This window comes from Pseudomassariella vexata, assembly GCF_002105095.1.
Source record: "Pseudomassariella vexata strain CBS 129021 chromosome Unknown BCR38scaffold_20, whole genome shotgun sequence".
NCBI lineage: Eukaryota > Fungi > Ascomycota > Sordariomycetes > Amphisphaeriales > Pseudomassariaceae > Pseudomassariella > Pseudomassariella vexata.
The window spans coordinates 242,776-269,209 of NW_024467975.1; the positions used below are offsets into that span (position 1 = coordinate 242,776).

The 26,434-nt window shown below is 50.4% G+C and overlaps 7 protein-coding genes and 2 non-coding genes across 9 annotated transcripts; 4 read left to right on the top strand and 5 right to left on the bottom strand.

Moving 5' to 3' along the window:
* Positions 1 to 531: 531 nt before the first annotated feature.
* On the bottom strand, positions 532 to 2,444 carry BCR38DRAFT_449898 (uncharacterized protein). Its single transcript, XM_040861323.1, has one exon. It carries the CDS (start codon positions 2,314 to 2,316, stop codon positions 799 to 801), a length of 1,518 nt encoding a protein of 505 aa, XP_040710547.1. The 5' UTR covers positions 2,317 to 2,444; the 3' UTR covers positions 532 to 798.
* A 701-nt stretch (positions 2,445 to 3,145) lies between these two features.
* On the bottom strand, positions 3,146 to 10,771 carry BCR38DRAFT_354922 (uncharacterized protein; the record flags this gene model as incomplete). The annotated part of the gene is made up of 3 exons (XM_040856911.1): positions 3,146 to 3,266; positions 3,321 to 3,925; positions 3,989 to 10,771. 3 exons carry the CDS (start codon positions 10,769 to 10,771, stop codon positions 3,146 to 3,148), a joined length of 7,509 nt encoding a protein of 2,502 aa, XP_040710548.1.
* Positions 10,772 to 12,458: 1,687 nt separating this feature from the next.
* BCR38DRAFT_t350 lies at positions 12,459 to 12,561 on the bottom strand. The gene has a single exon. It is a non-coding gene; the product is annotated as a tRNA-Thr (tRNA).
* Positions 12,562 to 15,046: 2,485 nt separating this feature from the next.
* On the top strand, positions 15,047 to 16,919 carry BCR38DRAFT_490174 (uncharacterized protein; the record flags this gene model as incomplete). Its single annotated transcript, XM_040864486.1, has 2 exons — positions 15,047 to 16,756; positions 16,809 to 16,919. 2 exons carry the CDS (start codon positions 15,047 to 15,049, stop codon positions 16,917 to 16,919), a joined length of 1,821 nt encoding a protein of 606 aa, XP_040710549.1.
* A 1,677-nt stretch (positions 16,920 to 18,596) lies between these two features.
* Positions 18,597 to 18,688, top strand: BCR38DRAFT_t348. The gene has a single exon. It is a non-coding gene; the product is annotated as a tRNA-Phe (tRNA).
* Positions 18,689 to 19,459: 771 nt separating this feature from the next.
* Positions 19,460 to 21,147, top strand: BCR38DRAFT_449902 (translation initiation factor eIF 4e-like domain-containing protein). The gene is made up of 3 exons (XM_040861324.1): positions 19,460 to 20,085; positions 20,154 to 20,225; positions 20,300 to 21,147. Exons 1-3 carry the CDS (start codon positions 19,891 to 19,893, stop codon positions 20,786 to 20,788), a joined length of 756 nt encoding a protein of 251 aa, XP_040710550.1. The 5' UTR covers positions 19,460 to 19,890; the 3' UTR covers positions 20,789 to 21,147.
* Positions 21,148 to 21,389: 242 nt separating this feature from the next.
* Positions 21,390 to 23,273, bottom strand: BCR38DRAFT_354967 (AMP-binding enzyme; the record flags this gene model as incomplete). The annotated part of the gene is made up of 2 exons (XM_040856917.1): positions 21,390 to 22,981; positions 23,051 to 23,273. The coding sequence occupies 2 exons, from the start codon at positions 23,271 to 23,273 to the stop codon at positions 21,390 to 21,392; spliced, it is 1,815 nt and encodes a 604-aa protein (XP_040710551.1).
* Positions 23,274 to 24,137: 864 nt separating this feature from the next.
* BCR38DRAFT_354714 (bola protein) lies at positions 24,138 to 24,636 on the top strand (the record flags this gene model as incomplete). The annotated part of the gene is made up of 2 exons (XM_040856896.1): positions 24,138 to 24,182; positions 24,340 to 24,636. The coding sequence occupies 2 exons, from the start codon at positions 24,138 to 24,140 to the stop codon at positions 24,634 to 24,636; spliced, it is 342 nt and encodes a 113-aa protein (XP_040710552.1).
* Positions 24,637 to 25,402: 766 nt separating this feature from the next.
* BCR38DRAFT_414051 (uncharacterized protein) lies at positions 25,403 to 25,918 on the bottom strand (the record flags this gene model as incomplete). Its single annotated transcript, XM_040858892.1, has 2 exons — positions 25,403 to 25,831; positions 25,862 to 25,918. 2 exons carry the CDS (start codon positions 25,916 to 25,918, stop codon positions 25,403 to 25,405), a joined length of 486 nt encoding a protein of 161 aa, XP_040710553.1.
* Positions 25,919 to 26,434: the final 516 nt, after the last annotated feature.

Below are 26,434 nucleotides of genomic sequence, written 5' to 3' on the forward strand. Positions count from 1 at the left end.
CCCTTCACCGTGGGCATGATGGAGTCGTAAAACTCGGATTACGTATGTACCTGTCAGCTGATTGTGTCTTTTCTCAATAAAAGACGGATAAGTGCACTTATGTATGAAAAAACAAGCCTTCTCGAACCGAATCTTAAACCCATAGATCTTATCAATGGCGTTGACATCCGAAATTATCACCGCATTGGGTCCGAAGCGCACCACCGAGCCGTACCGCGGGTGCAGATCCGTGTGGACGTGATGGGCATCACCACTGACGACCCACGAGCGGCGCGGGCCCGGGATGTGTCTCAGGTACGCGTACGACTGTACCGTGTTGAAGAGGACCGCAAATACGACTACAGCTGCGAGAACACATGCGAGGTTGGAGGCCCTCGAACCGCCACCCGTAGGCCAGGGAAGCTGTTCCAGATCCATGAGGGTCAATCGAACGTCCTTCATTTGACTCTTCACTAGATGTTTCTTACTCTCGAATGCAAGTTTGCCTGTGCCCGTGAACCTTTAAGAGACATGAAAGCGCTCGGCCAAGACGGCAGCCATACGCTTGATAAAGGAGTGAAATGTTAAATTTCTTATCATTCTAGATAGGCTACAGGAACGCCCAAGACCACGTATCAAGTGTTGAGGCAGAGGGGAGCGGTGGTATACCGTTCCTTGTCTCTGATTAGCAATATGGATTATATAGTACAGTTAGAACATCACGAAAATTGACTCACGTTCCACGTTTTGTTCTGGTGACCCCTAAGTGTCTGCAAAGTCCTGCGTTCCCCTAGTTTACGGTTCCCTTCAAACCCCTCTCTAGACCAAGAAAGTCCAGAAACTCGGATATACAAACTCCTCCTCGAATATCCTCCTGACCTGCTCCAACACAAACCTCTCCACCTTGCCCACGTTCTTCAAGCTCTGCTTGCTGCCCTCCCTCTGCCCAATCTCACTCTCGACCTTAATCTCCTGCAGCAGCCCTCCTAATCTCCCTCTTCTTTTCTCCTCACTACCACCATTATCCACCGCGTTGTCGGCCTCATCATCGTTCCCAACAGCAGCCAATGCATCCTCGGGGCTCAAAAAACAAAAATGTACCCTCTTCCTAATATTGGCCACGACACCAACACCATCAAACGACAACCCTGTAATATTCAACTTGACTGGGATCCCCACAAAGCTCGGCATGGGATAATCCAGCAGAATCTCCGCCGTGAGCATTAACTTCACGTCCCCGGAATACTTGATTCGGAACACGGCCTGCATATCTTCGACCCTAGGCTCGCGGTACTTCCTCAATGACTCGTCGTCTTCCCCACCCTCATCCGCCATGCCTTCCTCTTCATACTCCTCGTCAATCGCCGATCCAGTCAGCACCCCCGGGTGTCCACCACCAGCGGTAATAGACCCAGCAGCCGTATCCCTGGTCGGTGGCCGCGACGTCCCTGCAGAAGTGGGCGCTAGAGTCGACACGCTATGTTTCTCCCTCAACGACTGGTTCTGCTGCTGTCCCGCGGCCTTCCCCAACGACGAAGGTAGGTCCCCGACACTGATAGAGCTCTGCGAGTGATTCCGTCCATGCGAAGGCGTGGTGACCCGCCCCCTCGAATCCGACCTCGACGACGCAGACTGCGGGCTCCGCGCCTGCACATGTGCATGTGTGTGTGCGTCTAACCAGCCGTTCAAATGCTGCGCCCCGGCAACAGCAGCAGCGAGCGGCGTCTGTGCGCCCGACCAGCCCGACGCGAAGGCAGAGGGGAAGAAGTGCATGTTTGACGTGCCGCCGGGGATGCCAGGTGTCGACACACCGCCTAGACCCAAAAAAGGACTACCCAGGTCGGGGGTGCCCAGAGCGCTGCGTAGGCCGGCGGTGTGGATGTGTGGTGATAGGCTGGGGTGGTGAGGGTGGTGATGATCTATCCCGAAGAAACCGGGTATAGTCGGTGCGCTGCCGGAGGCAGAAGGTCCGTGGCCGCCCATTCGCCTGCCTTTTTCTGCCCTGCGATGTCGCTCGGCGGCTCGTATGGCATCTGGTACACCGTCCTCAGGAGCTGTTGCGTCCGCTGCTCCTACTGCGTTGCCTTCCTCTTCATCATCCTGCTCATCCGCCGCGGCATTTTCCTCGTAGAAATCTGGCAGTGGGTCACATATGTCCTTGAGCACCACCTGAGGCGGAATGCTGCCAAACTTGAACTCGTGCACCGTGACGGATTTGATGAAGCGTGGAAGCGGCACCGCCTGGAACTTGATGTGGATAAAGTCGCGGATGCTTTCCGACAACTCAGCTCCGTCCGTACCTCCAGTCAGCGTCTCCCAATTGAGATCAATCGACATTTTGATAGTGCTACTCTCATTGGGAATTTGTCACATCTCATGCGCTGTCGTGATCCAGGGTTTTCATGAAAGATCGTGCATGAGTTGTCGTTGTTGTGACTGCAAGTTCCATTTGTGGTAAATATTAGTGGGTTCCGCCTGGCTGAAGTGGCAGTTCGTGCTAGTGGACGCGTTACCGGGTAACAAAAGCCTTACGGCTGGGCATACTAACATGGACGAAACTTGATGGGAAAGCCTCAAAACAAAAACTGGCTAAGAAATATTAAATAGCGAAACCTGCAACACATTAAGAGACGAATACTATGCCCATGATACATTCGGTAGCTCGGTCTGAGTTGACCGTTGACCGCCACCCCGACCCTAATTTTTTCAACGACCTGACCTCTGGATGGCTAGTTTGCGTATCTGTATACCTCGTTGACAATTCCATGCGGAATATGAGACAGGCCAGCACCCACTCTACGCATACAGGAACACCTGGGGATAATTCTTATGTTGGATTTGAGATTCAACTTCGATATGCAAAACACAATGATTTCAATTCACATGTAGGAACACTTCGTTTCATGCTCGTCAGTCATATTTCACAATGTGGGCATACAACAAATCAATCGCCTCGAGCCCCCCAATAGCTAAGTTCATACGCTATGCCACTAACTTCCAACATGCAGTCATAAATGTTTACTTTCCCCGTGTGTCCATTTTGGTACTCCCATAGTTGCTGCCTGCCTCCAAACGCCATGCAATATTGTATTAGGATGAAAAGAAAACCCAAAGAAGGCTCTGAGATACCACCACTAACAAGTTGGTCGACATAGCCATCGCTGCCTTATATAGCAATATCAAGGACGGATGGCTCGTCACCTGCTATGTTGAACTCAGCATGCGACCTGGCCGCCATGAGGGGCGCATTGAACTGATGCCAGCAGTTTGGAGCCTGGAGAATGTATCTGTCTGAAAGTCAGAGGGGTTCCCATTCGAAGTGAAGAATACTCTCGACGTACCTGGCCATAGCCTCTCGAAATCTCGATTTGTACTCTTTCGGACTGGTCACTGTCGGTCTATTGCGGCCGCCTCCGGCAAACCCACGTCCCTTGATCCAACTTTCAAGTGTCTTGTCCCATGTGTAGGTGCGGATGCAGTCGATGATGCCGACAACTAGCTCCTTCCTCACCTCATCTACCGCGATCATGAGAGAGTAGTCCATAACATTCTGCCGAGCAAGGAAGAGCGTGTCGTTCCACACGGACGCTCGTAGAAGCTTTTTCGAATGTTCTCGGGCGAATAATGGAGATTCGTAGATGTACTCCACCATGTTCTCGTCAAGAAGGACTTCATTCTGTTCCCCTGTCGATTGAATCTTGCGGTTTCGCATGGAACCCTTGAGGTCAAAAATCCGGGTAGGTGCTCGATCATAGAACAAGTTCTCCATTAGGAGCAAGTCGAGCTTGATTTCTGTGTTGGTCACGGGATTCTTGATAATGACCTGGAAGAAGCCCAACATCTTGGCGATAACTGAGGGAAGATCGTGGAACAGCGCTTCAGCCATTATGCCGAAATACGATGGCGCGAATCTCAGAAATGCTGATGTTTCGATTGGGGAGAGCGACTACATGATTAGAAATGATAAGAAAAGACACTTCAAAAGAGGGGGGGGGTGGGGGGTGCATACCTTCATCATCAGACGATCGTCCTGGGTCTTCAAGAACACCGACTTTGTCTTCCCGCCCTTGGAGTCAAATTTCAAACAACGAGAAAGGGACTCAACGATCCGGTCGGCGGCACCACACTTTCGTCGCAAGGCATCGAATTGCTCAGCGTAGAAGATCTTGACCAGCATTTTTGCCGATCCCTCATTGAACTGATATTTAAGATGGCTGCTGGTTTCACGTACGAAACTGGCCTCTAGAGCATCGTCGGTCACCATGTTGTTTGTTTCTGCAGCCATAACCCCGGCATTGAACTCATCCTCAGTATCTTTCCCATTCCCAGACACTTCTACTGGCCTTCTTCCATGGAATTTGCCTGCTTTAGCCCGGTAGTCCTCACAACTGAGTGCAAAGGCAATGAGCGAACTGGGCTCATCTTCACGAACAATGATATCCGAGTCGATGAAGATGTGATCGGTAGCATTAAGAGGATAGTCAAGGGGCGGCCATTCGCTTGCAGACCGCTCAGCCCAGAAATTGGTCAACACTTTCATGAAGTTCATCTTGTCTTGCTTGGGGAGCTCGAGAGGTATTTCGGTGGTGGAATCGATAGACTGTGCGATTTCTTCAAGGGTAGTGCCTTCGAGAAGAGAATGTTCTCCATCTGTGTCACCTTGCTCATCTTCCGAGGGAGCTTGGCTAGTGTCGTGGGTCAGATCATCTGTTTCCGCTTCGGTAGCAGTTTCGTCAGTAGGTCGGCCGGTCTCAGCCGGTGACTGCGGAGAAGGAGTCTGGGGCGGCACTTGGACAGGGCCTGATGCAGGCCTTCCACCAGTCTCGTGCGTCTGGTTGATCCCGGGATCAGGATCGCTGGGATCTTTGTTCATCAATAAGTCCTCCACAGATGGGCCAGGTTCATGCACGGCCTCATCCGGATCTTCATACACCTCAACTATAGCTTTGGTAGAAGACCGTTGGAGAAATGCTCTCGAATGTGTCATCTTAGCCGCACGTTGCTTTCGGTCTTTAATCCGCTCCTTCTCAAACTCGCGACTGAGCTGCTCAAAGTGCCTAGCAAGAGTAGAAACCCTCGAGTCTTTTTTCTTGCCGACGAACCGGGGAATAGATGACTTTCCTCCGTTTCGGGACCGGAGACTGAATATTTTCTTTTCACTTTTCGCAGAGTCGTTCGTAAGGACCTTGCGCATCTCCGTACCAGGTGAATCTTCTGCGACAAGAGCTTTGTCCTTATCTTTGCCTGTGCTGAAAATCTTCTTTCCCACTGCGGATTGCGTTCGAGGCAAGGTCGATATGCTTGTTGCGGGTTGCGACAGCGCACGAACCATGGGGGGCGACGCGTTAAGTCCCACCCTACGGGACGAAACGCGATCTGGAATCGCCACTTTCAGTAGCTCCTGTGTTCCTCTGCTTGATTCGCTACTCGCGTTGTTGGATCCGCTCGCTGCTTCTAATACTACTGCGTGTTGGCGGCGCCGGAGTGCCTCCAACGTCGCTGATGTCGACGGAGCAGTATTAGTAGGCGTACTGGGCTTTGGGATTGATGGCTCTGAGGGAGAAGGTGAAGAGAGCTCTCGCGATGCTGGATGCTGCGGACTCGTGATGAGTGATTCAGGCTGACTGAAGTTGAGCACGGTGGACCCTGGTGACCTGGGCGTAGCAAGGTCTAAAGGATCAACTCTTTCCAGGGTAGCCTCCGGCGAGGGAAGAGGGGGCTTTTCATCTACCGCATCCTGCGGACTGGTTTCTGCGTTCATGCCTGGCTGGGACAGATCAGCCTCCGTGGGCTGAGATTCAATCTGCGCGTCGCCATCAGATACTGTAGCTTGTGACGCCTTTTCTGTCCCTTCACCTGCTTCAGTTGACTCTGTAGCTGTGTCGGTGCTAGAGAGCGACTCCTTGGACTCATCTGTGAACATCTTTCGAAGCTGGATCATGGTCAATCTTCGAATATCTTTCTCGCTCGGTAGGAAGTCGGCCTCAAATTTGGCAAACAGACCATCCCACTCAGTAACCTTCTCGAGCATCTCGCGAAGAATCACATTGAGTGGTATGACTTCGTAATATTTTGAGTTCATGTATGCGTCTTGAAGCTTTCGTATCAGAGAAACGTGGTCGTCTTGGACTTTCTTCGTCATTCTCTCCATCTCCACTTTGCAAGCTTCAGCCTTGTCGGAGGGTATGTTGTCCAATTTGATCGCTTTGAGTCTAGACTTGACAGAAGACGTGAATCGTGTCCATCTGTCCTGCGATTGTGTGAAGATTTCATTTTTTAGATTGAGATCATGTTCAACCTTCCAAGTGATTCGAGCTCGAGGCACAATGATCTCCAAGAGATCAATTGGATCATAGTGGATGCGTATGACCTTATCCTGTAACCCGAAATAACGTATATGGTCACGATGATGGTCATGATGACATTCCCAGGCGCCCCCTTCTTCGCCTTTGACGAGCCGCGTGCCTCTGCTCCAGAACGAAAGTTCCAAATATTTGCCAAACGAGTATTTCCATGTCCCCTTTGACATCTCCATTTCAGCCGTTTCGTGCTTACAGATCTTGCAGTAGCTCCACATCATGATGTTATCCCTGCGCAACTTTCCCTGCTCGATGAAGACGGTAATGCGAGCTTCACCGTGCACGTATGTTCGATGGTGATCATGCATCTTGCGATCGCAGTTGTTAGACGTACAAGTGGAGTCCGCGCTGTAGCAAACATCCTCTATATACTGGCCCAACGTACAATCTGGGTCGAGACTGGGATCACTCTCGGCATGTTCATCGTAGAAGGCGATAACAATGAGGCCGGGTTCCACGCAAGGTACTTTGGTTTCTGTGCAGACGACTGAATGAAGAACGACGATGTTCTGGTGCGCGTATGGCTCGAATAGGTCAAGGTTTCCCTGAATGTAATTCTCCCATTGCCGGGTTTGCGTCTGGTAGTTGTATAAGGCTTTGTCGTACTCCGCATCGTGGACCGCGTGGAGAACTTCCTTTATCTGTCGAGGGGCTTTGTGAGCCGTTTCGAGCACCATGTGCGGCTTGATCAGCTGGAACTTTTGCGGCTTTGGTTTCTCGCCATCGCCTCGTTCTTCGACAATATCTTGATCCCGCAGCTTCTTCAGATGTACCAGCCTTCTCTCTTGTTCTCGGGCTTTCATGAGGAGATAAGGCTGCGAAAACTTAACGAACGGCGACGCTGACAGAATTTTGGTTTGGTACTTGGCAACCATTTCACTGTAGTAGATTGGCATTGGAGCATCTTCTGGCACGAGGCTGTCATGGGAGACATGGGCCTCATGTAGGGATATCAGCTTGTTGTTGTGGTGGAGTGACTGTGATAGGATGGAGTCGGTCGTAACGAGACCAGTCCTCTCAGACCCACCGCCATTGCTCTCGGTCGACTCTTTAGTAGGCGGCGAACTCTCCAAGGTCATCGTTGACATAGTTCTCTGACGGGCATCATACACGCTGTTCATATTGTTGAGGGATAGAAGGCTCTCGTCGATAATTTGATTGGCATTAGAAGGCAGTTCCTCGCTTGTCGGCAATCGAATGTATGAGTCTCGCATCAGGCAGGACTCAAGTTTCAGGTTGTAAACCACGTAAACCATGAATTCGGTGATGCGTTTGACTTTCTCCAGGACGCACGTAGGGGCGCCTCGCAGTGCTATCGTGCAGCCGAGCTGTTCCTGACTGCTTGAAAGAAACATGTATGTCTTCTTCCTTCCCGGTAGTTCCTCGTTTACATAGGTTTTGACCTCAAAGCCAACACTCTTGCCAATACGGAATCGTTCAGTTGGGAGACTCAACATGTCTATGGATGAGATAATTTGGGTGTCCAGACACCGAGAAACTGCTGACAAGACCGAAGGTTTGACGTTGTACGCGACTGCGACTCCGGCTTCAGACAAATACTGCAGTGCTAGACCTGAAACAGACTTTTCGGCCAGGAGCAACTGAGGCCGAAGAGCGACAAGCCTATTGACGATAACCTTGAGGAACTCTTTCTCCTCGTCGATGACCGGCTGCAAGCTCATAAAATGCTGCTGATGTCGTCTGTATTCGACTGGGAAGGAGACAATGACAACGCGAGGGTTTGTTAATCGTCGGGCCATGCTCTTTAATGCCAGCTTCTTGGTGAAAATAACACCAGAGACATAACTAGTGTCACCTGGTCTACCACCGGTTATTTTCTTGAGTTTGACATAGTGCCGGATATCAATGTCATCGCCCCTTTCGACATCAGGATCGACCGAAGTTGTACATTTGAGGAGCACGGGCACCAGGGCCTTCTCCCAAGCGGGAGCATTCGGTACGTCCGAGTCGGCCAAGAGTTGTCGTAGAAGTTTACGAACATGTAATAGACTTGCGGGATTGAGTTCGAGCCGCGGCTCCTTGTCTCCCTTCATAGACGAACTTCGAGTCAGTCTTGACGAGTCGCTTGGACCAGGGCTGTCATAGTTGGGCAGGGTCTCAGTCGAGGCTGACGGGCCTTTCATAAGATGCGAGCTCTTTGGTCGAGGGGAACGGAGATGATGCACGCTTGCGCTAGCGGTGCTGAGATTCCGCCGCCTGGATGGCCTGGAATGCGCTCCACTGCCATCGTCGAAAACTCGGCCAGTAAAACTGAAACCACTGATACTCTTGTCAACCTGATTTCGGAGACGATTCCTCCTACCACCGCCAAGGTACGGGCCGAAATTGGATTTATCTTGATCGAAGCTGGATGGGTTCGGCTCGTTGCTTGTCATGGTCTGGAAGATGCTCATTTGCTCGTCGCCGCTAGACTCGTCCGACATAAAGGGGGCCAGATCAGGATCGATGACATTGTCATCGTGGAAAGCAGGAAGGCCAGACTTCTTTGCCACTTCTTCATTTGCAGATCTTCGGAATGGCGCTCTATCATCTGGTGCCGGGCTGCCCTTGAAGCGGCTGAGAAAATTATGTTTTGAGTGATGGCGGCGGTGACCGGAGGATTGTGGTCTCCCCGCGAGGGACTTCAAGGACCTTGAAGAGCTAGGCCGACTAAGTTGAGGCGCATCAATCTCCAATATAGCAGAGTGGCGGTTCGAGGACTCTCCTATTCTTCGGGTGGCTGGGATGGCCATCATAGGAGTTTGTGCCGTTCTGATATCATCGTCCGCCTCGTCCGCCTTTTCAGAGATGCTCACGTCGTCCTCGTCTTGCGGAACTGAAAGAGTCACCGACTTGGAAATAGGGCGGAAAATATTCAGTGTTTGTGGAAGAAATGAGTCATCGGCAGAGTCATCTGACCCGTTCCCATCTTGCTCTTGTCGCTGACTGATGATATTCAGACACGGCTTGCAGACACGCAAAGTACCTTGTACACCAAACCTTTGGCCCGAGATGATTGACGTACACCTGCTATCGAAGATACAACCGCAAGTACGGCAATGGTGTTTGCGACGAAACGCGGAAAACGGTGCATTGCACAAGAAGCATTCTTTGCAAGTCTCATCTGCCATCCAGAAGTCCTTGCTTAAGACTTGCTTTCGCATGTGCTCCAAGGTCGCGCTGACCACTTCTGGGGCGCCTTCATCTGTAGTCGTGCCAGGTATCTTGTAGCCACCTGACCTCATCCGTTGGGGCCGGTCCTCCCGACCAAAGGACTCGTGATAAACACTGTTGTGGGCTGACGTACTAATAACGCTGGGTTCAGCAGCCCCTTGAGAGAGCGAGGACGATCTTGAATGACTTCGTGAAAACTGCGGCCGGCTGATTCGATCAATGACAGCCGGTCGCCTGGCTACATCCCTACCAGAAAGGCGACTCGTCGGAGACAGCAGATTGGGATCCTGCGGGAAAGACTGAGTGGGAACGGCGACGGATGGCCTGGAAATTTTGACAGGGCTCGTGGGGGAATCGATGTTGCCATCATTGCTCAGTGCTTCGTCCCATCTAGACCTACTGGGGACCACGATTTTCTCCAGGGCAGCAGTGCTTTTCAAGCCAGCCGCATCAAACATGCTGGATCCATCAGAGTTTGACCCCACAGATGGCCCATCACTTGGCCTACTGGTGATGCTCTTCCTCACAACCGATGTTCGACCAGACGCGTCCTCGGCTCTGCTTGGCAGGCTGCGTGGCTCCTTGAATGCACTCACAGTTACGGGCGCGACGGATGCGGTTGCCTTCGTCATGTTTGGAATACTCTGCCGACTTGAAGATGCAGACTTAGCAGTCGAAGTCGCCGTAAAATTGGTTACAGACGACGCTTTGGTTGACTGATATTGTTGCAACGACTGACCCTCGCTCGTCAAGGCTCCAGACGAAGGAGCCGTGGATAGTATAGGATCGGAGAACGTGGAATGGATTGTGGAGCTTGTCATGCCGGTATCAGCCCGTGGGAAAGAGCCAACTGAGACTTTTGATGCCGTGGCAACTGTACTAGAGCTCCTCTTGGACGCAGCGTCCTGGTTGTCCACCTCCTCTTGGACCGATGACTTCTCTTTACCCACAGCACCAACAGCCTCTTTGAATCGAGAATAAAGGCCACTGAAGCCATTCTGTACCAAGTCCCCGCCAAATACTTTGTTCTCGGGAGATGCTGTCGCATCCGGCGGCGGCGCGAGGTCGTTGAAGGTTGTTAGGACATCACACTGAGCTGCGGAAGTGTGTATCTTGTCGAGGGCTTGCGCTAGTTGGACTTTATCGGGTTGAGAAGAGGCTACTGAAGCCGAAGCAAGAGAGTCACGACGGGACTTGATCGCAATAGGAGAGGGCAGCGTCATGGGCGACAACTGCTGTGGTGGATTCTTGCCTGACATAGTTGCAGTACTAGCGGTCGACGTAGATTCATCGATGAAGGTCGTGTTGATGATGTCCTAATGACAGTGATATATACGGACAAGTTTCTTTGCAGCGACCCTTCAATCATAGGAAGCCCATGGTGGGAATGCGATATTGCTGGGCAGTCTTGAGCGTCTCCGATTGTAGTGATCTCGTCGGCAAGGATAGGCAGACGTCAGTGGTTGGTTCTGACGCGACCAACGCTGCACTCCCGAACCCGGTGCGGAGGAGGGGACGCGATCATCCACAGAAAAGAAACCATCAAATTCATGAAAGAACCATACCGGCAGACAAAACGAGCTTAATCTCGTAGACCAACATCGTGGCGTTCGTCAGGCAGGTTTTGTTCGTTGATCGCTCCAAGTCGCGACTGCCTGCCTTGAGCGAGTAGAAATAGAGGTACAGCCCGACCAGTTGACATAGCTTGCTTCGAGTCCACCGATAACCGATCTAACTGAGGGCGGGCGGGATTGCGGAGACTATAGTTAAGGTGACCATAGACCCACCCAGTTGAACAGACCATGACCTCACGTGATGTTAAAGAACTGGGTCCAGGTGACCATAGTGGGGTAGAGAATCCCTCCATTCTCATTGGATAGAAAATATCTGAAAATTAGGTTCAGCTAACCATAGAATCGAATTTGAATCGAATTTGAATTCTGATTTCGTTTCTATTCTACTTTCCCTAGTAAGAACCCGTTATCCGCTACTTTTTCCTCGTAATTCAGCTAATCGTTCTACGTAACGTAACGATACCGTTATATAAAAAATAATATTAAATACGCCGTAGGTGTTAACCCTCGGTACCTCTACAAGTACTCCCTTAAGGGGCTATAGATGATATAGCGGGCCCTTGTGACGGTCAACCCTCGCAGACTCACTACAACCAGGTGACTTACAGCTGGAACACCTGCCGTGGCAGTGTCGGATGGGAAGCCAATCATAACCCTTGTAGGAGCCCCGCCAAGCGTGGATGACTTAGTCGCGCTCCCTCAAACCTAAGTTGTCATCTTCTTTCCTTCGCTCCTTAAAGTAGAATCTTCGTCGATAGCACCTAATCGAGGTCTATACCAATGCGATGCAACCCAGGTCGTGACAGCCCTTAAGCCGCGTCGGGCGGTTATACAGGTAAACTTGTAGCCAAACGACTACTAAACCTCCTGTCCCTCCCTAAGTCTGTGCTACAACCCCTGCCTGAACTACCGATAAGTGTGGTAATGTGGCACTTAAATTCGTCCTCAGGGGTGGGATGCTGCTGATGTGCAGAAGATGCTCGACTATTTTTTGTCGCGACAAGTCGTAGTATCTGCTAATTGGGGTTCTCGTCGAGCGTATACATCTCAACCATACGCTCAAGTGGATAGACCGTAACGTGGTCTAGACGCTCGCAAGAATCGCGGCGAGGGGGCGTGCTGCGCGCCTTCTATCGTGAGGGGACGGGTTCGCCGACGAGCGTTATCGGATAGGCGAGGTCCGATAAGGGGCCGGATTAACGATTCGAATTCTGGACCGGCTGTCGAGTTATATTCCGCCGACGTAGTGCTTGACGGTCGACTGGCTAGGATGCTCGTAATCCTAAACTGCACCAATCTCCCTATTATCGCTAGGTAGGCGAAGTCAACAAGGTGGGCAGCGCGCCGTAAGGGTTGACTAAACCCCCTTGTGTGTCAGCTGCGGGATTCGAACCCGCGACTCGTCACCGACCCAAGTGGGCGAGGCTCAAGTCGGGACTTATCTACCAGCGAAGTGACCAACTACACCAGCCGACACCGTTATATAAGGATATAGTAAGTATATGTGGAATTGGTGGCCTAAGGTCACGTGGGATACGGGCAAGATGCTTAAGTGCCTTTGTGCGGCTTGAACCCCCCCACCTGTACTTCCCTTCTTCACCTTCGTATCGGAATGGGGAGGATCTTTTGCTTTGATGAAGGAGGCTTGTGGCTGCAACTTTCTTTTCGAGGACGGACCCTTTTTAATGACTTCTTCATCTTTTCGATTCGACAAGCAATAGTTAGCCATCATCGCACTCTTTTCAATGCATGCAATTCAGAAGCTTCAGTTCATGATTCACTTACACGTTCAGGAGATAGCTTCTAAGAATCCATCTATCCTTTCCATTTTAGCCTTGACAACTATGAGACATTGGGTCTTGCTCTGATCAGAGCAACCCAGTACTAGAGACAGCTTCAATTCGACTCCTAGTGTAACGGGGTAAGGCCGGACATCAGGGAAATAGGTTACGGGGCTAGGAGAAAGTTTATTTTCTCTTCTTTAAGAGGCACAGAGGCAGAGTAGGACACGAGTCTTCCATCTTCACGCATCATCATCCTCATCTTTTTTTCATCATCTTATTCAATCAACTTGACTTTTGTTTTCGATTCTAGTTAGCGAGATCTTCAATCATGCGGTTCTTTTCTATATGCATTTAGACACTACTTTCGAAATCCTATTATTCTGCCCTCATCCTAGCCTTGACAATGACAGAGGATTGTATCTTGCTCTGATCAGAGAAATCTAGTGCTAGTGAAAGCTTCAATTCGACTTCCAGAGCCAGACGTCTTGTTCTGAGTATCATTCCGACGAGAGTCTCAGAGGCACTTTCAACCAACTCGCGCACCAGACGTGTAAGAGCGAAGCTCTTACAACCAGTACCATGATCTTCGTCTGATCACACCAACAGATGGGATCTGTTGGCACTGGAGCCATCTGTTCAGTGTGTTAGGTGGTAGGTATATCCTACTGACCGCCTGACCCCGTTTCACTAGGAGCCAGACGTACGTCCTATTCTGAGAATTATCCCGACACGAGTCTCAGAGGCACATCCGACCAACTTGCGCACAAGACTTATAAGAGCTTCGCTCTTACGGCCAGCACCATGATCTTCGTCTGATCAGACCAACAGATGTGATCTATTGGTACTGGAGCCGTCTGTTCAGTGTGTTAGGTAATAGGTACATCCTACCGACCGCCTGACCCCGTTTCAATACGCGGAGGACTAGGCTAATATTATTTCGCTTTAGAATCGATTTGAAAGTAGTTCCGAATTGATTTAGTTATCCTAACCTCCGTATTATGCAACCGGGTAGCTCTATGGGCGCGATCGTAAATAGTAACCTCTTCCTTAGTGTAACAGCAGGTACTATGTAAGGGGAGGCCAGGCACAATCGTCAATTCCTAACGCCAGTAGTAATTAGACACAAAGAAGGAAACTTGCCCTCCCCTCCAAGTTTCCATGGTGCCTCGAGCACTATTTGAGGGGCCCAGAAGGTTTTCCCGAAACGCCATCGGATCGCCATGATTTCGCCCGCCTATCCAGAATGGCCCGATCTCAACCTTCTAGCCCATCCTACTTATAATTTGTGACACTTAGCTCGGTTGCAATTTCTCTACCTTTAAATATAGAGCGGGCATTTTAGATAATAGCGAAGATATCTGTATTATCTATATTAAAGCTGATATTGTAGACTCGATTAAGAATTGATCTAGAATTAATTATAGAATAATTTTATTATATTTACGCTAGAGTTGCTACGAAAAATCTCTACGGATTTAAAAAGGATAAGTATGGTCGGTGAAATATTAGGAGCGCCCCATAAATATTTAATTAAATTGGGGGGTTGGTCGGCTGAACTAGGGGGTCATGGTCACCTTAACTGCAACCACGAGTTGCGGGCGTCAATTTAGAGTTCTAAAGTTGATACAGCCCCCGAAACGTTGAACAAACCCGTTTGTTACTGGGCAGCTAAGTAAACGGTAACATACCCCCGTATCGTGAATGTGTACATGGAATCCATAGCTCATACCTTAGTTAGATCATTTCTAATGATGCAGCGGAAAAGTAATTCCGGTAATTATATCCTCAGATTTGTGCTTTTAAAAATTGATATGTAAACCTGCTCAAGGTATAATAACTTTGGGGCTGTTGGCTGTGAATACAGCACGTAACTCTTTGAAGTGCTCCATAACAAGCAAGGTTGCTTATCCAAAAACCACCGTAAGTGGAACGAACGAGGCTGCCACGTGAAAGCATGAAAGAATCAGACCCCGCAACGCGTCGTTCAAACACGTTATTGTTATTTCCACCATAAACCCAGTGCAGTAGCTCCTTGCCTTCACTTAATGTCGATCTTGACCACAGTCCACTTGAGGGCTGTGACATATTCAACCTAGCAGAATTGTCTAATTTTCACTGCTTGGTGACTTTGCTCCATCAAAGCGTCACAATCAAGCTCATCATTTGGGCGGGAACCATGGCGGTTAGCACACAAGATTCCAGCTCATCTCCATCAGCATTTCAATCAGACACACTGGGTGACACACAGATTCCCATGGCCAAGCTCAAGATACAAAGCAACCAAAAAATCCTCCTTGAACGAAACGATTCCTGGGTTTCCCAAGCACAAGCCCAATCCTTTGTAAATGTTCCCCCCGAGGTTATAGCACAATTAAGACAACTCCACACGAGTCTCGAGCCATCCAAAGCAAAAGATATCGAGGCCCGGCAATCTTCAGCAGCTGAAGGGGCAGGCCATCTGACCCAAGATGGCTTACACCAGGACCGTCCACCCGGGAGACTCAGCGGGGATAATTGTTACGAGGAAGAAACAGTTGCCACTCAGCTATCATGGTCTTCCAGCCAAATAACACCACCACGCATTCAAAAGGCAACGACATCATTCTCGACAAGTCAACCCTTTGGTTCTCAAATACCAGTCAGATCCCCTGTCCGATCGATGACGGGAGAGACAGCTGCAACTCAAATATCATGGTCTCCCAGCCCAACACCACCGCGCACTCAAAAGCCAACAACATCATGTGCGATAAGTCAAGCCTCTCTTTCGCAGCTACCAGAAAAGCCCCCTCTTCAGCCGACTTTGGATGCCTCAAACATCCAAAAGCGGCCAACATTCAATGAGTTCCCGTCGAGCAGTCCAGGGGTCGAAGATGAGCTGGAAGTTGTTGCTCCTGCGGCTTACACCAAAGAGGTTCTACCACTGAACAAAGTGCCTCCACTCGCGAGTGGCATGGATCCAACTCCACCTTCAGCACAGGTGCAAGTATCCTCCACAATTGATCACAACAGCTCTGTAGGAGCTCAGCCAATGCAGTCGAAACCGAACAAGCCGCGGCAGAAGGTCTACAAGGCGCTCAACATAGAGAGCTCTCAAGAACTAGTCAAGCCCCGGTTGGCACAACCCACTGGGGCAACACCCTGGGGATTGCGGGTTCCTGCTCAACCAGTGACTTCCCTTGACCTCTCAATCATCCCAAATTCATTGTATATTATTCCCTCGACAAACAACGAACAACATACGCAAAATCCGGTAGATTCTCATCCGCCCCTTTCATTTGTTCCCATAAGGGAAACGCCACGCCGCAAGAGAACTAGCTTGGGTATTGAGGAATCCACGAAATTGACATCGCCCGAGTATAGACCATCATCCCCAGTAACTCTCGTTACTCAGCCACAGACACCTTTCTACCTGTATTCAGAATCTTACCCCAGCTACACGGGGAGTCTGGACAGCTTTCTCGTCACCTGTGTCTACATTCATAACAGGATCCAACGGAGACGCGAACTGGCCAGCTACCAATATGATGACTTTATCCGGGCGTGGTATCAAGACTATGTACCGTACTCCAAAAGCTGCGAGGCGCCCTTGGGTGCTGTTCCCTGGTACATGGAAAATCACGGCACTCTTGAGTTCTCCAAAAACATTGTCACCAAAGAAAACCTGAAGGCGATCCTTAATTTTTATCCTATTGAGTTGGCGTCAGCGCACGAGAAGCTTAGAGCTGCACAACAGGCCACAGAACTTGCTCAAGAAACTGCGACAAGACTACAAGCCAAACTAGCTTGTTCCCCTCATCCTCGATCTCAACTGTCTCCCATCCAAGCCAGCTCCGTGATGCTTCCGGTCGTTGAGGTTGATAACGGCTCGGATAAGATGGTTGGGGCAGTTAGCCCACATACTTCTCATATCCCGATCACCGACCGACTCCGCTCTACAGCTGGAAATGAGCTTGGCGTCCGCCATGGAACAAGTCCAATGTTGGAAGCCGCAGAAACTTCAAGAAGTGATCCACCGAGAGGCTTCAGAAAGGGGCCTCAACAGCCAGTAACAGCATGCATGTTAGAGGACTTGACTGTCGAATCAACAACTCGAGAGCCGGCAAAAACGGCCTATGAACCAATATCTGAAATTGAGGTTGGATCACCCCCAATGCTACCTCCATTACCCAGACCACGAGATCCTACGAATGTGTCACTACAAGCTACAAATACTGGCCCGAAAAAAGTAGTGGTGGATACTTCGCTAACACGGTCGATATCTGGAAGATCGAGCTCCCGTAAACGTCCAGCCATGGAGGAACTTAATAGTTCAACTTCGAAACGGGTTTCAATTGGCTCTTTCCTTGGCTCAGATGCAGCGAGTAGCACGAGCAAAGATTCTGCTCCGTCTAGGAACAAGGCCAAACTATTAGTCAATGGCGTAGCAGCGAACCCAGAGTTGCGTACCAGGCGTTTCGATAAGTTCTTGAAAAAATGTAAGAGGAAAGAGCGAGAAAGCATTGCCAGCTCGGCTCCAGTTGGTACACCAACCTTGGAGCAGGGCAGATACTAGGCAATAAACAACGAAATACTTGCCCCTGAACCCATTCATGTGGTTAAGGGCTTCCACTTCATTTCAGGTTATCTGTATTTCGATTGATGGATACGACTTGGCTGCTAAGAATGCGATAGATACCCCCAGCCACAGAGAATGAGGGCGGATTGGTATATTATGTTTGGTTAATCCTTGTAAGATGGACAACTGCCACTCCTTGGAATTCAAGGCTTATACATGAAATGGCGTTGGTACATTGTGAAAAGCAAGTGTCTATACGGTGGGACGATATGGCAGATTCTGTTTCGCAACTTCACTGGCTGGGGAAGCCGTGGTGTTGCCTCTATGGATTATGCTCATAGTGACTGGAATTCATCAACACTATCAGCGATAACTTTCAAAGAGAGAAAAACACCATTGGCAATAACTCTGTTGCTCGGAGGGCTCTAGCCAATCGGTCGCCAGATCAGGGGTGCTTCATTGCAGGACAACACTTCTCTAGTTGACGTGTCTCGATTTTTGGGAGGAATCACGGTGGCTTCCGTTTCAAGACACAGGTATCCCCGCAGAAATTTAACTTCTTCAAGCTGCAGCCAACTGTCAGAAATGATGATCTGAATCGAAATCGACTTTAACTGCCTTGCTTCGATCATGGATCAGTCCGTGTTGGTACTTTACCGGGTATAGTGCTCGTAATTGGCACCATCAACCAAGCTGCTTGGTTACGATTCCTCTTCTATGGAACACATATCATCAGTACTATTCATGACTGTTTCCTGCTTCGCGTACCAAGGATCTGTGATATCTGCATCGTAGGTCGTCACTCTACTCTGTCTTACTCCAATCTCTCCCAGAATATCAAATGTACTTGCGGAAGATGCAGCTAGTTCGCTAAGGTAGAAATTATAAAATGAACTAAATTACAGTCAACCGTTCTAGCAACACCCCCGAAATGTCTTCTGCCACAGTCCTATGGTATCTTGCCACTTCCTCTACAGAGGTCAATGTCCCAGGCTCGTTGCCACAACTGAAGTCTGAGAACGAGGTAAACAACAAGTGGAACTTCCGGGTTACGTACGCTATCCAAACTAGAAGCTTTGATTTTGTCGTCACCGACCTAACTATACCTATGTTAATCGGCTTATACTAACGAAGTTATAACATGACTTACAAGCACTAGCCTTCATCGCAGGCGTTGATAACTCAGTTGGGAGAGTGCCAGACTGAAGCCAAACTTTGGGAGAATAAATCTGGAAGTCACCGGTTCAATCCCGGTTCGACGCAACTCTTTTGCAGGGACCGCGTCCTTACCTTTTTTACCCATACCCTTGCTTTGTTCCCTTGCGGTTGAGGTGTCATACCCCCAAGGGAGGTATGAGTGAATGTATCTTAAACTCAATAGGTACATGCCGGATCGGGGACTTTTCCTCTATCACTCTGAACTATATACTTAAGCCGATATATATATACATACTACTTGTGACTGCTCGGCGACGTTGAGAGAGACTGAAGTATAAGACATCTTTCAACTTCCTGATAACTACTTAAGTATTATTCTAATGACTATCTCGAAGTAATTCCAATGATCCTCCTTGATCCTCTACTTTATATGAGGACTAAGGCGGACCGAAGAACACCCCCAAATTATAGAAATAGGACCAAATGCTTCCAGACTTGAGTTCATAATATCCTATGAAAGTTTCATATTGCCAGAATCTACATCTATGTTGCAATCGAATCGGCCAGCGCCGGGTGCTCATGGAGTAGATACGTTGCCACGTCGACGCTGCCTGTTCGATTGCCCTCGACCCATAATGCAAAAAGATGCGACTTAACCTCATGCCCGATGATACTTGACGAGAAAGAGAGGAAAGGTAAGAGACTAGCAACCTAACTGCCCAACTTTGGTCGCTCACGTACTAAGTAAAGTGCGTGAACCCCAAGCTAGTAAATAAGAACCGCAGGCTGAGCTGCTCATAGAAGAAACATGAAGTGGGCCGTGCGTATTTGGCATTTTGGTGATTTGAGCCCCACAATGGACGTCAATCGTTTCAAACTTCGCATTGCGAACTTTGAGTCCCTCAGACCCAAGACCCTTTGACGATAATTAGGTGGCTCTGCCTGGCGCAAAGTCGCAGATTCCGATTGTTCTCAGCCAGACAATAATACCACACGAGAACTGATCCTGACGCAAAGTTCCTCGACTCGTTTTCTGCATTCGTTTCTTACGACAAACGCCAGACTTTTTCCCGATCGCAAGACCAGGGTTCCTCCCGGCGTCAACACCCAGACCAGACCGCACCTTCCTCGTTTTGCGCCGGAAGCCTGAACGGGTTCAATTGCCTCAAGGCTCCTTCCATCTAAAGGACCTGAGCTGGCATTCCACACCGGCTCGCCCGTAACAACACCAACGTTTCCACCTCAACTGGAGTGAAAACGCATTTCCCGACGACCCCGCCAAACTACCGCACAACCCAAACACCAACATGTCCGAGCAAGTCGATCTGACCACAATCCCCATCTCACCAGATGGGGATAGGGGCGAGAACGAGAGCAGTACCGCGGCCGCCGATATCGATAGCAAGCTAGTGACTGTGTTCCACGACAAAGATAACTTCAATGTCAAGCACCCTCTTCAAAACAAGTGGACCCTGTGGTTTACAAAGCCATCAAGCGGCAAGGTAGGTTGAAAGCTCGTTACCATTTACAATCTGTACTCATATCGTGTGCTGACCACCATTTTCTACAGGGCGATAACTGGAACGACCTGCTAAAGGAAGTTATCACCTTCAACTCAGTTGAGGAGTTCTGGGGTATCTACGTGAGGCCCCACCACAATCCCACCAAGTTCCCCGGTACATGAGCTCTGTGTGGATTTACTGACATAACGTGTAGAATAACATCGCACCCGTATCCGAGCTGGCACTCAAGTCCGACTACCACCTGTTCAAGGAGGGTGTGCGACCAGAATGGGAGGACCAGCAAAACAAGCACGGTGGCAAATGGTCGTACTCTTTCAAGGAGAAGCGCAACATCGACATCAACGACATCTGGCTGCACACAATGCTTGCTGCCATTGGCGAGACACTTGAGGAAGATAACGATGGTGAGGTCATGGGTGTCGTGGTTAACGTACGAAAGGCCTTCTTCCGTGTCGGTGTCTGGACTCGCACCATCGGTAAGAGTATTCCTAACCGTGGCGACGGCGATGTCGCCGGAGGCAAGGGCCGCCCGGCCGAGAAGGGCAAGCAGATCTTGGAGAACATCGGCAAACGCTTCAAGGAGATCTTGAAGCTGCCGGCCACCGAGTATGTCGAATTCTCAGGCCATACCGACGCAGCGCATAGCGGCAGCACTCGTGCAAAGGCCAAGTTCACTGTCTAAGCAGGCAGTCTGCAGATTGAGCAACGGTACACGCCGGGCAACGCAACATGGAGGCATATTTTCTGCACCATCAACAAATGGAGGAGCGCATTACCCAGTGGACAGACATCTGCGAAATGATGACCAAAAAGATTAGACTGGGTCTCCATGAGGGAGTTCTTAACACGACGCTATCATGTCTTGCCGACTGTCTTCGATCAGTCAAGGATTCGTGCATCCTTATACCAAGATGCGGTATGTAGATTCAGCAATGGATTACATAATTCTGCAAAGCTTTACTTATATGATCATCCATGCGTGATAGCGGATCCTTCTATATATATATATAGTCACTGAAGATGTTGCCCTGGCTGCTACATGGTTTGTGACAAGGCCGTCCACATGCGACTCATCATCTCGTGATATGATGCGCCTTTTGTTTTCCACTTCGCGAAGGCAAGGAAGTGACATGTCCATTATGCCCTAAACGGATTTGGTAGTCTCTAAACTGTGCTCTATATGACCAAATGAGAGATCGGTCTGTCTTCGCTTCAGACCATCTATGTCATCTAGGTATCCATACCCCTAGCAATATGTACCACCCGGAAATTGGAACAGAATCTTACATCTCGTCTCCACTGAAGTCGTCCTTGAACACCGCTTGAACCAACGTCTTCTTGTTGACTTTGCCCATGGCATTCCGTGGGATGCTCTGGACGACCCGTAACACCTGGGGTATCTTGTAGTTGGCCAATTTGTCCCGCAGCGCCCTGCGCATCTCCATGGGCTTCCAGCCGTTGTCCTTGTAAAGCTCGCTCAGCACGATCACGGCGCCGACCTTTTGGCCCCATTTCCCTGACGGGACTGCGAGCACGGCTGCTTCCGCCACTTGAGGCAAGGAGAGGATTTCACGCTCGACTTCCAGCGCGGACACCTTTTCACCACCCGATTTTATGATATCCGCGGATTGGCGGCCCAGGATGAAATACATAGGCCCCTTTGCCCAATCACCCGATACGCCGTGACCAGCGCTATCGACTGGGCGTCGCACGGCGACGTCGCCAGTCTTGAACCACTTCCCTTCGGTCTTGTTGTCAGAAACAAACTCCTTGGCCGTCGCATCGGGGTTGCGCCAGTATTCCCGAAATACATTTTTGCCGCGCAGTTGGATCTCGCCCTGCCTCTCGCGTCCGTTTTCATCGGTCTCTTGTCCTTCGGCGATGATCTGATTCGTCTCTGGGTCCACGAGGCGAGCCTCGACGCCTGGTAGCGGCCAGCCGACGGATCCATCAACGCGATCGGTGTAATCCAGGCCGCATGACAAGGCCATGCCGACTTCGGTCATACCGTAGCGCTCTAGGAGCACATTGCCGTGAGAGAGGTCCTTCCACGCCCGTTTAACAGGGGTGGGAAGGGCCGCGGAGCCCGAAATCGAGACGCGCATGTGTTTCGGGGAAATAGCAATGCGTGAGGCCTTGGCCAGATCGGCGGGAAGGGATTGGTGGGTCAAAAGAAGGCGCGTGTATACGGTCGGTACAACGGTGAAGAATGTGATGGGCGCCGTCGACATGTGCTTGTACTTTTCTTCCGCTCTCGGGCTCGATGGCTCGAGATCGCCGTTGGGTACATGGTTCAATGTGCCATTCATCAGAGGTTTCGCAAGGAAAGGCGTCGCAAAACGCCACCACAAGCTATCGGCATTGAAAGGGAAGGTGAACTCGATGGAGCTACCAGCAAAGAGCGGCGTGAGCAATGCATTGACGGTACCGTGAATATGATGGAGCGGCAGGACGTGGAGCAGGCGATCCTCGGGGGTATATTTCCAAGCATCAATGAGCGAGTGGCATTGCGCCGTCAGCGCAGTTTCAGGGAGGAGTACTCCCTTTGGTCGGTTCGTTGTGCCCGATGTGTAGAGCATCATACCGGCACCTTCGGAGTCGGTATCCCCCGAGAGAGTAACGGTTTCCCGTGGGGATCCTGCCTCCCCGCCAAGGTGCTTGGGGAGCTCGAGAACCTTGGGGTGAGGGTGCGGCTCGGGGTTGGAGGGAGGATTGGGCGTCACGATGACCTCTTTCGCTTTGGAGGCATATCTGGGCGAGTGGAGGAGGAGGAGCGCCTCGGAGTGAGACAAGATGTATTGCAGCTCGGCGGGAGGGAAGGGTGGTGAGAGTGGCAGCGCAATGGCGCGAGCAGCGAGGATCGCTAGCAGTGTAACTGGTCCGGGGGTTAGCAATTGCACTCCATTCGTGCTTAGTAGAGTAGTTCTATTATGATGGCGCTTACCGACATAGTCGTAGCTGTTCTCGACCAGGAAAGCTATGCGTTCGCCCCGGATGTCCGGTTTGCCTGCGGCTTCATGCAATCGATCGCGCGTGCGGGCAACGTCTGGCAGAAGCTCGCCATACGTAAAGGTGCGGCCGGACAAGCAATGGACGACGGCAATGGAGTTGGGATCATGCCGCGATATGGCCTCGAAGAGGGGCAAACTGGGGAGCGTGGATGTCATAGTAGTATAACGTCGAGGTACAAGTCTGGGGAAGGAGCTCAAAGGAAACTTGGGGGTTCGCTTGGAGCAAGGAGCAGTGCGGGCATACGAACGTACTTGTACCAGAGATGGAGGTGCGACTAATCGGGCAGCTTTAAAAGTGAGTTCAGGAATCCGACAAGAGCAAGAAGCACCATTCCCAACAATCCACATCCCGGGAATATATCAAGAAGCGAAGTCGTCCCACTCGGGAAAGACGGTTCGGGAGACAGAGAGAAAAACCACTGCAGTGAGCAGGTAAGGCGCCGCCGAGAAATTAGAGGGGCAGTATGTGTAATAGTCGGCGGCAGGGGTGCTGGGTTGCTGGGATGCTGATGATCGTCCAATGCCGTCGTAAACGGGCAGCTCCATTCAACGTGCATCTCCAAGGTAACGCTCGCAACTGCGTGATGGATATCGTGAATTATAGAAGGCAGGTGGGATTTGGAAGCATGATGTCAGCGTTGCGAGTTGAATTTGGAATGGTATTTGGTCAATGTTGCTAGAAGCCGTGACCTTCCACTCTGAGGACCTGAAGCTGTGGGAAGAAAGATTAAGATTTGACAAGCTCACCCGGCTCGTGCCTGCCACCTCCACCACCAGCATCGGAGATAGCCCTGGAGGGCCCTTTTTATTGGCCAATCTGTATCTGACCGTCATAGCAGCTCGGCGCGGCCCACTTCAGCCTCAGCCATTCGAGCAAGCCAATTAATCCTTCCCAGACTGAATCGTGCGATATCTTAATCATCGGGATTTGTCATTTCCGACATCACCAATAATTCGAGGTTATTGATGTTCGCCCGACGCACCGTAGCCATTGCGAGGCCACTCCGGCAACTGTCAACAATGGCGTCATCGAATACTCCCATGGAAGATACCATACGGTCTAAGGTATGTTGTGTTCACTTGGCTCTAACCTCACTCCGCGTGACCTCAGGCTCATGCATTCACTCGCCGGTGACCTCACTCTCATATCGACTCACCCTCATCCGCATCGTACCATCTCGCCAAGCCATTCTTCATCATGCTTAGCTTACCAAACTTCCAGGTCACAGCGTCCCTCAACCCATCACGGCTGGAAATCTTCAATGACTCGCACCTGCACTCCCATCACAAAGCCATGGCAGGCAGCACGTCGAAGGAAACGCATTTCAGGATGATCATCACCTCGGAAGCCTTCAAGTCCCGAATGCAGCCAGCCAGGCACCGCATGATTTACTCGTTACTGAAGGATGAGATGGCCCAGGAAGGCGGCGTCCATGCGCTCCAACTGCGGACCATGACCCCAGAGGAGGAGCAGCGTGCCAAGGAGAAAGAGCAAGCCGCCGAGGCAGGTGGAAGCTGAGCATCATGGAATTTGGCTTGTTTTGGTATCATAGTTGAACTAGTGACTGAATCCTCACGGACGGAACTGGGCCCTGCAACCAATTATGACTTAGGGTCTATCTCCAGCGAGGCGTGCAGAACGCTGTGCATTTGGTTATAGAAAGCCTCCTTCGCAGGTTGTATGCTTCTCGATCTTATTATCATCAAAACTGGGTGATAGAGAATACTTCATCTCTACCTTAATCAGGAAAAAGCTGGTAGATCAGCGACGGGTCAAGAGAGAAGACAAGAGACAATGGTCGCTTTCTGGTAATATTCTCGAAATATTCTCGATGAAGGAGAACCCACCCAGGTGCAAGGACACACTCAGTGTACTCGAGGTCGCCTTTGATATCTCTGGCTCGGGAGTGAGTCAGGGAAAGCATGCCCTAGAATTATGTGGGCTCCTCACTGGAAGTCTTACCATGCAGCAAGCTATCCTAAATCCATTTAACATAAAGGCAAAACCAAACCATGATATATCAAGCTAGTGGCGTATTTACCGACGTGGGGGTGGTATGTGTGCATGGTAAAAAGCGGAAGCACCATCAGGGGAAGTGTGTGTGATTTGTAAGAATGACATAGGTTGAACGGCTATGACGAAATCCTCCTTCGACTGAGATCCATGTGAATTTCAGCGCATCGTCGGGATCCCCCCCTGTACGCCTGCCACAATTCGGTTTCTAGCATCTTGAGGTTGATACCTGGCTTGACACCGAGTGCCTCAAGCCTGCATTCGCACTTGTCTATATAAGCTTTCGTATGTTCGACATTCCAAGAGAGAAATTCAGACCGGGCCAAGGTACAACACAGCTGACGCAGATTCTTGTAGCAATACACCGCCAGCCACCTATCGCGGGCCTTTTCTGCCTCGTTGGAGCGGAGCCGTAGCGGTGATGCTTCGTTTTCATTCTCGCCAGCGGATAGTCCTTGCCGAACCATGCACCTCTGAACTCGGCCAGGTTCGTGGAGATCGGCGGCAAGCCGCTGCCATCTAGGCATGATTGCTCCCTCTGCTGGGTAGACAGTACGCAACACCGTAGCTGTTTCTTTGCTAACATAGTGCTCATTTTCCATTTCTTCGCTGCAAGTGCTTCGATTCGCGCTTGCTTGTCCGCGAAGAGTGTTGCGACGGCGAGAAAAATCGTAATATCTAATGGCTGAGTAAAACCCAGCTAAGAGTTGTTGTCTACCTCGCCACCTACATTCATTTTCGCGGACGGCGCTGTACGGACGTCCGAGTAGCCGGTATCAGAACTCATGGCGGAAGCGATGCGGATAGAAGAATACGGGACTCCTTCCCCTTCCAGTTTCCATAGGCCAAAGCACCAACCCATCGCACTATCATCTGGAGTATTCTTAGATTTCCTTTCTATTAGTTTCCCCGTATCTTTCGGATCAACGAAGCGTGATTCCAGGCTGCGGCGAGCCAAGCAATCCCCATAGCTTCTTCAATTCCGCTGTGTGATTTCGGCCTCGCCTCTTTTATCCTTTTCCTTGTTACGTTGCGTGAAAAAAATTCGGACTACTGCTGTTCTCCGAGGGTGTTGGACAGGAGACACATGAGTGGCACACAATGCAGAACTAGTCTCGGGGTTCGCTTTCCATGGCGCGCTGATGTCGAGAAAGTCGAACCATTACCAAGGAGTTGTTTATCCTTGTTTCATCGGCGCGTATGTTCCCTATTGAATAATAACTTGGTAGCTCCAGGAAATTTAGCGTAGCTGTCCCAGGATCTTGATCAAGTTCGCTTGTGTGATATATTAGAAACTGGTCTA